The following is an 11028-nucleotide window of genomic DNA, read 5'->3' on the forward strand; positions in this document are numbered from 1 at the left end:
GCATTCAATAGATACACATTAAAATTTGAAGAACCAACAAAACCAGCTACATAGATCACTTCAGTAGACTGAATAATATCGGTAACTTCAATGCTGCAAATACGATTAAGATAAAAACATCAATGGCATTTGATTGCTTCAAAAAGAACATTTGGCTTATCATACTCTATATTTGTCATACCTCTCACCAGCAAAATCTTTCCTCCAGAGAACTTCACCGTCTATGCCAGAAATGGCATGGAGACACCCTTTACCAAAAACAAGGATCAGATCATCCTTGTCAGCTTTCAAATTTTTCTGCAAAATGTAAAAATTGCAGTTAATTGCATGTGTTTGGAAAATACTCATGCACTCCCAGGTTCAGATACAACTAAATAAACCTAGGTCAAGGCAGGTTCATGACAGTAAACGGGGCCAGTGCAGATTCATAAAGATGGCAATGCTGACAAACTACCCTTCCCCACCACCATCAACCAAACCAAAAAAGGGAGGGCAGGTTAGCCTATTTTGAAAAATGGGTTGGTTAAGCAAACCCACTGTTTTATGGTGGATTGACAGGTCAACCTGTTTAACCAATGAGATTTTTTAATAAAATAAAGACATTAAGTGGCAAATTGAAATGAATAGAGCTTCTGAAAAAATTTAATGAGATAAGATGTAAAGATGTAACTGAGATTAAAAACCAAGTTTGGGTTAAGGCCTTCAAAAGTTTCAAATAACAAAAAGAAATGATTAAAATAAAAACCTAAATAGCTCTCTTAATTTCAGTTTTAACCCAGAGGGTCATATAGATCAAGAAATCCTAATCAAAAGAGAGACTAAATTTTCTCCAGATCCGTCATATCTAATTCCAGATTTTGGTTCTTAGAATCAATTCCCTTTTTCTTTTGAATTATTACTCAATTGCCTTATTCATTTTCAAACCACCGCTCAATTTTTCATTGTTAAGTGTCAGAGAAATATGCTTTTATTTGGTCTATGACGTCATGATGCCAATGTCAATGATGAGCTGCAAGTAAGGCTAAACAAATATGTCATCAAGTATTTGTCCATATAATTTCCAGTATGGAAAACCACAATCATGAAATCTTTAAAATGCTTAGTGGCTTGGAATATGTGGAGTAGAATGTTTGCATTCTGTCTGTAGTTTCGTACTTCAAACATCAGGTGGGGCTTTTTATTAGTTTTAGGAGCTTTCATATGAGCAACAGCAAAAACTATTGAGAAAAATTCAAGTCTCGCATTGAAAAGAGACAAGGCCTAAAAAGAGTTTATAAAGAGTGACACTCATCACCTTACAAGCTACTTTTGTAGGATTTAGTTAGGCCCAACCCAAATTATAAGATGGTATCATAGCCTATCCAAGATTTGTTAGGTCACCCACTATCAAAGACTTAGGTCACGCTCCAAATGTCCAATCTTGAGTCTAAGGGGTGTGTGTTAAGAGTCCCACATTACATGAGATATGACATGAAAATGTGTTTATAAGTGAGAGACATCTCTCACCTTACGAGTCGGTTTTGTAAGTTTGAGTTACATAATGCCAATTATAAGAAATCCTTTCCCACTAAATGATGTCACTGTATATGGAATCATGGATTGAATGATGCCACAATGAATTGTTAAATAACCAAGTATTGACATGTTTGAAGGAAATATAATACTGTGGCAATATGTTTGTGTTTCTATGGTAAAAGGGGAGCTAAATCTTTAAGCATCAAGTTATGGCAGATATTGTTTTCTTAATCTTTTTGTAACATTCTTACTTTACTCAATAAGAAACCACAAATTGCATTTCATATCTAACAAGAAAAGCTATGGTACTTATAAAAAAACCACTTACTGGAACGTTTAATATTGACTTTGATTCCTTTGATCCCTGAAGAGAAGACTCCCAAACCATCTGCCCATCAGGTAAGTTCCATGCTCTCAGTATACTTCCACCAGATGAAAGAGTAATGACATCTGAAACATTAAAAAACACACTTATGAATTCAATCACTACTGTCTGCTTAAACTAAAACAAATCTTGATGCAGAAAACAATTCATTCCAACAAAGTAACAACAAGCACACAGGAAAAGACAAATTAATGAAACTTCAACTAAGAAATCACTGTAAGTCTTTGTACTAGTGCATGCCATCTTTTAATTTATCATAGTTTGAAACAATGAGACAGAAAACATGTGGAATATCATTTGTTTCCAAGATGCAGATAGGCACAGGAGATATTTGGACAATAGACACTTGAAAGTCGATATCAAGTGGAACAAGTTTGAGGGTAACTTTACTATGTTATGAGAAAGTTGTTTACTGTTTGATATCTTCCAGCAATTACAGTGAGATGGGCATCAGATTGATGCACCATGGTTCTAGATATGCAATTCCAACATCTTCATGTGAAACCACATATGGGAATTACAACATAGATTGCAATGACAGGACTGCATGCGACTTTGCGTTTATGAGGAAATATATGACATACTTGTGATGTTTTGGTCACGAACTTGTTGTTCTTCAGATATGTTAGCAGAAGAAATCCAAACAAAATATATTTTCAAAGGGAAAATAATTTTCAAATAACTAAACTGAGTACAAAAAGGAACAGAAAAGGATCATGGTAACAAGAAGAATCCTAGACATTAAATGTCACATCTCAATAGAGAGATAGTTGTTATTAAATTAAAAATTATAAAACTACAGTATAACTTTTCTGCAGTATAATTAACACTAGATAGCATGTAGTATCATTCTGCAAGAAAATATATCAAACGAAAACAGGTTAGGCATATTACATTTTCCTAGGGCAATGTCGAGTCCATCAACAACATCATTGGTGCCAAGAACATGCCTCCAAACTGCAAGCAACAAAAACATAGATCATCATTTTCTGATTCCAAACGAAACAAAACAAATAACCAAGCAAGCAAGCAACAGTTGTTGCTTGGGACGGCTTGATTTACTTTGAAACCAGTTAAAGACTATAAAGTTCAATATTGGTCATTAACCTATGGTAGCTTCAAAAACAATATTACGTTACTAATAACTGTGCTTGTTTGGTTTCAAGGTGCTATGGATAAAATCAGTGATTCACTATGATTTAGAGTGCTTCTGCAAAATCACAGTATCTTGCTTTGATTTTATCAATCACACTGCAAAACCAAAGATGCACTTAAATTAATAGACTGCAATAGCAGTTGAGCAAATTAGCCATACAAATCTCTCCATGGCGAAGGTCGAGTGAAGCCACAACATTCTCTTCAGTAGACACCAAAACACGCTTTCGCCCAGTCTTTTGCGTATGGAACACAGCATGCTTCACCTTCCCGATGTACTGTTGGTGCCTGCGATTAGTAGCCAAAAACATATATTAATTGTCACTAATATTCAAACGCATAAATAGGCAAATTCAAGCATTAGAATCAAAGTTTTCGTTATTTAAGCATAAACTTGATTCAACTGAAAGATAAAAACCGATCAACATATTAACTAAGCTTTAGATTAAGCAGCTAATATTTGTAAAAACATCGATAAGTTTCAAATTAGAAAGAATATCAACACGCGGGTGAAAATAGATCGAGGTTTAAGTGGCGATGGTTACGAGTGAAAAATGAAAACGATTTGAAATGAATTGAAGGTAAAGTGAGTAATTAAAACAAATCGAATAATCGCGTGAGTTGAGGTGTGATTGAACTCACCAATCCATGAGGCCAACTTGATCTTCGTAAATCGAAGAGACGATATTGGAGAGCGAGAGAAAAAGTAGAAGGGTGAGAAAAACCCTAATCGCCATGGTTATGGCGATACGGCCACACGCACGGATCTGAAGAGTGAGTGAGTAATAAGAGTGAGTGGTAAATTGTAATCCTCGCGGTTCACGGCGTTCTTTAGGAAGAAGATACAAGCTGACTTCTCACACAACGCAGTGTTTCTTTGGATTAATTAAATTTTGGGTGGTCTAATTAACTTATCAAGGGCACTCACTTTTCTGGTTAAAGAAGGAAAATAGATTAAGGGGACTTTAATTTTTTTTTTTAATCTTTACTGTCAACTGATTTAAATTTCAATTAAGAGATAAATGAAATATAATTAATAATTAATTTTTTTTTAAATTTGATTTTAATTTTTTTATAAAATTTTGTTTCGATTAGTTAAAATTTAAATTTGAATTATTTTAAACAATTTATTTTTAATTTGAGTTCAATTATTTTATTTAAATATATTTTTATAAATATTTGTATTTAATTGAGATAAATCTATATGAAAGAATAATATTTTCTCAAATTACTCTCTAAAGTCATTTATTTAATTATACATAATAGTTTAATTTCTAGTCTTTTAAAAAAGAGCGCAAACGCACCGCATTGACATCGTAAAAAAATAATTTTTCACTCGCATACAATTCTAATCATTCAATTTAATATATTATATTATATAATTTTTTATCAACATCATTTAATTATCTATTTTAATTGATAAGTTATAATTAAATAATAATATAAAACTATTTTATAGTATCAATATACAATTATTTTTATAAAACTATTTTACGAATAATATTACAAAAAATAAAATAAAGAATAAAAATAAAAACTCTTAAAAATAAGCATTTTTCTTTTTGAAAACTGTAATATATATATATATATATATATATATATATATATCATATAGTAATTTAATTAATTATTTATTTTATACATAATTCCTCGTCTGTCTTTATTTTTAAATAGAAGTATTGATATATTTCATTTAAAATTTAGATTAAATAAATATAACTTTTGCTTTAAACTCAAAATTCTTCTCCCCTGTTGTTAATCGAGCGGTTTTATTCCCCACTGTTGAAACCATCGAATTTGGTAGAGTTAGTTCTTTTAGGGCTAAATCTATAAGCTTTTGTGAAAATGGTTGTATGAGTTCATGTGGCTGTGTTGGTTTGTCTTTTGATGAAAGACGTGGTTTTGGTAGGAATTTTTTGGTGTCTTCTTTATTTTCAAAATTTAACTTCTATGGAGAATAGGAATGCGTTGAATGTTAGGATTCCTAGGGGGATTTAAGGGAGAAGAGGTTGAATAGTATGGTTTTGAGTATTGTTATTGAGTCTATTTTTCTTGTTTTAAATTCTCTTTCATGGAGCTTCAATTAGGACCTCAAGGTTTTCTTAGAAAATTGGATGCAGTGGTTTTGGGATAATGTTTCAAAGCAGAATTTTAGGTTATAAACTTGGATTTTTCTATTTTAAATTTGGGTATTTATGAGTTTTGACCATGAAGATAATGATCGTGAGAATGATAGGAAAAGTGATGGGAAGATCATAGATTTTTTTAGAAAAAATTTAAAAGTGATTTTTACTTTATATTTGTAAAAATTATTTTATGATAATTTATTTAAAAAGAAAATAAGTTGTTTTAAATATATTTATTATTTATTATAAAAATTAATTTTGATATTTAATAATTCAGGTATTTATTTTTAAATATTTTGATATAATAAAAATTACTTTTTTTAAAGATTGTATTTTTTAAAAATAATTTTTATGAAAAAATTTTAAAATAGTTTTTATTTTTATTATTTAAAAAATTATAGAAAATAGATGAAATACTTAAAATTATATTTTAAGATAAATTTTTTAAATTAATTTTTTATTTAATTTTTTATAAAAATATTATAATAAAATGATAAAATAGTATAAAAATTATTTTTTTAATCTTAAATAAATAGAGCTATATCTTGGATTTACTTTGTATTATTTTATGTTAATGGATATTTTTAACTGAAGATGGAGATGAATAGAAACAAATATTAACATGCTTAGAATTTTTTTTCTTTAAAAAATTACATGAAAAAATATTATAAAATAATAAAATATCTGACATATCACATTATTATAAAAAATAAAAAATAAGAGAAGTAAACTCACATTATTATATTTATAAAAACCTATATTATTGTAAAATATAAGTTAACTTTTTAAGATTTGAATTACATTTATCGATCAAAGAAAATACTTGAAAATACACAATTTAAAACAAAATATGAACAAAAATAATAATTGAAAAGTTGAAATATCTAAAATTAATTTAAGATAAATACATTATTTTTTAAATAATACTTTTACTTATTTTTTTCAGTATAATAATAAAAATATGTTTTTTTTAAGAAGTGTTTTATTTATCCTAAAGTTTTAACATTATTGAACTTGTTTTTTTTTTTTTTTGTCTACACCCTCTTAATTTTTCAAAATAATAGAGAAACTCTTGCTTATAAAAGATTAGACATATCAGAAATATTGATGTAACCCATTTATAACAGACAAATAAAAATATGTCAACATGTTTTTAAATTTTAATTTAATTAAAAAATATCAATATTATTAAATTAAATATCTTTAGTTGAAATCCAAAATCTCAATAATCATAATAAAAATTACCATATTTTATCTTATCAAATAAAATAAAATTATACAACTGTTTGTCTCTTTCTATAAGAAAAATATTAACATGTACGGTGTACCTTAATGAATGAAATGTTCACATGTTTAGCATTATTTTTTATAAAATGTTATCTGTAACGTATTTCATAAAGTCACGTGTTAGCTTGAGTTTAATAATACATCATTTTCCCTTTGTTTCTTTTTCCCACGGAGGATTTTAGTTTTGAAGTTGCATCCTTTTAGATCTCTAAAAAGCAATCATAGAAACCCAAATCTCAATCTGAGACTTTACCTCAAATCATATGGCACTGTCTTCTCTTTTCAGTTCCACTTGGTTGCAAAGTTGGAACAATCACACACCTCCTCCACTCAGCTTCGCTGTCATTTAGGTACTTTATATGTTCTTTCACTCTTCATTATTGAAGCATTTATTTTAACTTGATATATATGGTTTCTGATTAGAGTTGAACTCAATGTTTTCCTTTTGCAGTGTTTTATTATGCTTATGCCATTTGGAACTATAACATATTGGTTACCCAAAAGTGATTGGTGAATATGCACTCGTTATTACTGTTACTATTTTTGGATGTGAAAGACAAGTACTAGCTTATGACCACTTTGAATACTTTCATGTAATAGTTGCATTCATTAATGTACTCATTTGGATTTTTGAGTAAAATTAATGAACATTATTGATTTGGATTTTAGTGAATGGCATCTATTAGAAGAACCATGACTCAAGTTCCTGTAGAACTATGTTCTGTAGCTTCCTCTTTGTCTAAGTCCTCACATAGTCCTCGAAACTCTCCACCGTCCGATCGATTGTTAAGTTCTTCGGTTACGGCACTCGACTCCCGTGCCTCTGTGCTTGGTGTTTTCTCACCAAGATCTTTGAGGGCTATTGAGAGATCAAAACCAAAAGGACAGATTTGGAGGAAGGTGATTTTCCATTTTTTCATATGTTTCATTATTGGTGTTTCGATTGGACTCATTCCGCTGGCATCGAGAAACTTATTGTCCCCGAATCTCATGTCGAAACATCAAGATTTCGACATTGAGGTAATATCTAAAGTTAGAAATTTTCGGTCGCTTGATGAAAATGCGAAGATAAATGAGACACCATTAGTTGTTGATGAGGATGTGAAGTTTGATGCTACTTTGATTTCAGCAGTGCAAGAACAACAACTAACAGATGGTGTAGCATATAAAATCTCCAATAGCCAATTTTATGAAGATTCATATTTTGAGTCTCGAAAGCTTCTCATAATTGTCACACCGACTTACAATCGTCTATTTCAAGCTTATTACTTGCATCGCTTGTCACAGACTTTGAAATTGGCCGCACCTCCTTTGTTGTGGATTGTTGTTGAGACAAATTCTCAATCTGAAGAAACTGCTGATATCTTGAGGAGTAGTGGAATTATGTATAGGCATCTGATTTGCAAAATGAATCTGACCAACAACACAAGCCATAGAAGGAATCTTATGAGAAATGCTGCAATAGCTCACATTGAAACTCACCGCCTCGATGGAATCGTCTATTTTGCAGATGATGATAACGTATACTCGGTGGAGCTCTTCCAGCAAATGAGAGAAATAAGGTGTTTTGATTTCCAAGATATTAATTTTGTTTGCTGCAACTTTTTCTCTTTCTCTTTCACTATCACTACTCAGATGAATGTTTTAGTCATTTATTTATGATATGTAGAGTATTGAGGCAATGTGGATAAGATAATAGCAATTATAGATACCTACAAATTATACTAGGACCCACGGATCAAATTTTGTCAATTTCCGAGATAAAGACTATCTTTATACATTGCTTCTTCAAAAGTTTTCTGCATAATGTAAAGTGAAATCTTCATGAGTCTTATTTTTCTTTTGCAATGGTTTTTTTTTCTTCTTTTCATGTCATTATTAGGACTTAAGAGATATCCCCATTTTGATTTACAGGAGGTTTGGAACATGGACTGTAGCAAGACCATCAGGGGATAAAAGTGGCATCATCTTGCAAGGGCCAATTTGTAATGGAAGTCAAGTGATTGGATGGCACATAAATAATGAATCAGATGTGAAACCTAAAAGATTTCATGCTGAAATGCCAGGTTTTGCCTTCAATAGTACAATACTCTGGGATCCAAAGAAGTGGCACCGACCGGCTCTTAAACCTATCATGCAGCTCGAATCAGTCAAGGAAAATTTGTGGGTTGGTAACTTAGCATATCTTCTTCTTTGTTGGTTTTAAACTTTTATATATTATTTAGTATATTATTGTGTCCAACCCAACCTGTCAAATTGGTCTGCAGCGAAATACATCAAATTTCGGATTAGGTAACTGTTGGGCTGAGACTCACTGTACGGGGAGAAGCCCCCTACAGTACGGTTTAGAGATAAACTTGTAATCTGAATTGTAGTATTTAAACGCAAGTTGTTATCTAATATGAAATGATGTTTTGATCAATTGTGGTTTTTTGCCCCTATATGCAGGTTAGCACATTGATTGAGCAGATTGTTGAAGATGAGAGTCAAATGGAGGGTTTAATGAACGACTGCTCGAGAGTTATGGTTTGGCATATTGATCTTGTGTCATCTTATTCGTTCTATCCTCGGAAATGGATTACAGAGAACAACCTAGACGTTATTTGGAATCTTCCACTTGCACAAAATTCTTGATAAAGAAGTGGAGAAGGAGATCACTATATTTTCATCCTATGGTAAGTGAAAACTTCAGTCTCTGACTAATACTTTTATATCCCATTTCCGTTTCTTTTAAAATAAGTTACTCTCAATCCTTTTATATTTCAAGTTTTACCTCGTACATGCTTGTTTGATTAAAAGAAGTTAATTCAAGAAAGAAAATAGGAAGATTTGATATTCCTGCAAATATCAAGCAACCAGTCTCAGAAAAATGCATATACTCTAGTTGCTTCTATAATGGAAACTTTTACGAATGTAGGACGCGATGGTTCAAGTTAATAAACCAAAAATGTTATTGATAGTTACAATGTGATACAAAAGACAACACACCAACCTCAATATATACTAATATTGGGGAGACAGTCTCATATCAACTATGAATTGACTAGATATATAAGAGAAGTAACTCATATTCACATCAGAATAGCTTCAAATTTTTAGTAGAGATGTGGTTTTCCAATATCTTGGTGGTTATGAATCATCATTCAGTTGTTGTTTTTAGTGCTCCTCCAACTTCCTCATAACTCTTAAATCTTAATCATAGCCAATAATATATCAATTTAAGATGCTTTATATTCTTATGTTTTGAAAGCTATATACGAGTTGGGAATTGTCTTTTTGAATGTGTGGTCGTATTATTATACATAATGTCCCAAAATAGTACATTCATGTTTTGTTCTGCATTGCTGCAGGGAAGATTATAAAGAATTGGAAAGCATCAAGCTAGTGCTTCTTTATTTATCTTCACCTTCTCAAACAGCAACTCCGATATCACATTCGTCATGGCAGTGGCTTGTGATACCATCCATATAAGTCCACTGATTAATTGTGCATTTTAACCTCTAACAGCTTATGCATTATAATTACAAATTGGGGTTCATTCTGAATTTTGCAGAGGCAGGAAGCCAGGAATGTTTCTACTGGCCAGTTGGTCGTATGTATCATATATTTGTTTCTTTTAACAACTTAGTATCTCTCCTGTAACATTAAGAGGAATTTTTAATGTCAATATTTCAATGCTTACCTATTTGTAATTTTGTTTCATTTCATTTTTTTTTTAATATTATAAAGTGAAATTTTTATGTTAAATTTTCAATTGACAATAGAAGTTGAACTTAGAGTCATGACTTTATTGAGTATAAGTTACTTTTTTATCAATTGAATTCACTTTTACTGACTCGTTTATGTTTTGACACCTCCCGTGTCAAATTAAAAAAAAAAAAATAATAATAATAATTAATAATAATAAATAAAAATAAATTAACCCCACTCACTCCCACTCTCTCATTTTCTCCTATTTTTTCTCTCTCTCGGCACACACTCCCTCCCCCTTTTTTTGTTGTTTTTTTTTCTTTCTTTCTTTTCCTTCCCTTCTCCTTACTTCTTCTCACTCTATTATTCAAACCTTCAATCCTTAAAAGAGATTGATTGAGATTTTTGGGTTAGGTTTTGTGTTCTAAGGAAGGAAAAGGGTACCCATCTCTTGAAAAGGGTTAGGTTTTGTGTTCTAAGGAAGGAAAATGGTACCCATCTCTTGAAAGTGGTTTATTGAGACTCATTGAGGTAAATGCACAACTCTAATCCTAGTATGAATTCATAGAAAAATGTAGTTTTGAGTAAAAATCTTATTTTGTGCTTTTAGAGTATATTTAAATGATGTTGATGGTTTCCTAGAGGTAGTTAAACTTTAGAATAAATTTCTCTAAAGTCTTGGAAATATTTTTTATACTCAGATTTGTCAACTGAGACCTTGCCGGCTACTCTGAGAGTTGTTGGAGAGCAAACTTAGACGATTCTCCATAACTGTGAGTTGACAACGATCATCGTCATTTATTTTTATATAATGCTATTATTATTATTTTACTTGGTTTCTATATTAAAGTATTTATTGAAAAATTTGGG

General features: G+C 30.7%; 2 protein-coding genes across 2 annotated transcripts in view; one reads left to right on the forward strand and one right to left on the reverse strand.

Moving 5' to 3' along the window:
• LOC101503080 (uncharacterized) overlaps positions 1 to 3954 on the reverse strand; it is an 8938-nt gene extending 4984 nt beyond the window's left edge. The window contains exons 1-6 of the mRNA XM_073368460.1: positions 3698 to 3954; positions 3216 to 3343; positions 2795 to 2857; positions 1844 to 1965; positions 182 to 297; positions 1 to 93 (exon numbers count right to left, since the gene is read on the reverse strand). Of these exons, the coding sequence (XP_073224561.1) occupies positions 1 to 93; positions 182 to 297; positions 1844 to 1965; positions 2795 to 2857; positions 3216 to 3343; positions 3698 to 3792 (617 nt within the window). The 5' untranslated portion in view covers positions 3793 to 3954. The remainder of the gene's footprint in view (positions 94 to 181; positions 298 to 1843; positions 1966 to 2794; positions 2858 to 3215; positions 3344 to 3697) is intronic.
• A 2639-nt stretch (positions 3955 to 6593) lies between these two features.
• Positions 6594 to 10170, forward strand: LOC101502565 (probable beta-1,4-xylosyltransferase IRX9H). The gene is made up of 5 exons (XM_004501116.4): positions 6594 to 6818; positions 6920 to 8030; positions 8383 to 8635; positions 8917 to 9143; positions 9819 to 10170. The coding sequence occupies exons 2-4, from the start codon at positions 7141 to 7143 to the stop codon at positions 9100 to 9102; spliced, it is 1329 nt and encodes a 442-aa protein (XP_004501173.1). The 5' UTR covers positions 6594 to 6818; positions 6920 to 7140; the 3' UTR covers positions 9103 to 9143; positions 9819 to 10170.
• Positions 10171 to 11028: the final 858 nt, after the last annotated feature.

Source organism: Cicer arietinum, chromosome 5 (assembly GCF_000331145.2).
Source record: "Cicer arietinum cultivar CDC Frontier isolate Library 1 chromosome 5, Cicar.CDCFrontier_v2.0, whole genome shotgun sequence".
In the NCBI taxonomy this organism is placed as follows: domain Eukaryota; kingdom Viridiplantae; phylum Streptophyta; class Magnoliopsida; order Fabales; family Fabaceae; genus Cicer; species Cicer arietinum.

Excerpts from the sequence above, each read along its gene's own strand:
- LOC101502565 (XM_004501116.4), top strand. The coding sequence starts at position 7,141 with ATGGCATCTATTAGAAGAACCATGACTCAAGTTCCTGTAGAACTATGT. Across the intron at positions 8,031-8,382 it reads CAGCAAATGAGAGAAATAAG|GAGGTTTGGAACATGGACTG; the intron begins GTGTTTTGATTT and ends TTTGATTTACAG. Across the intron at positions 8,636-8,916 it reads CAGTCAAGGAAAATTTGTGG|GTTAGCACATTGATTGAGCA; the intron begins GTTGGTAACTTA and ends CCCTATATGCAG.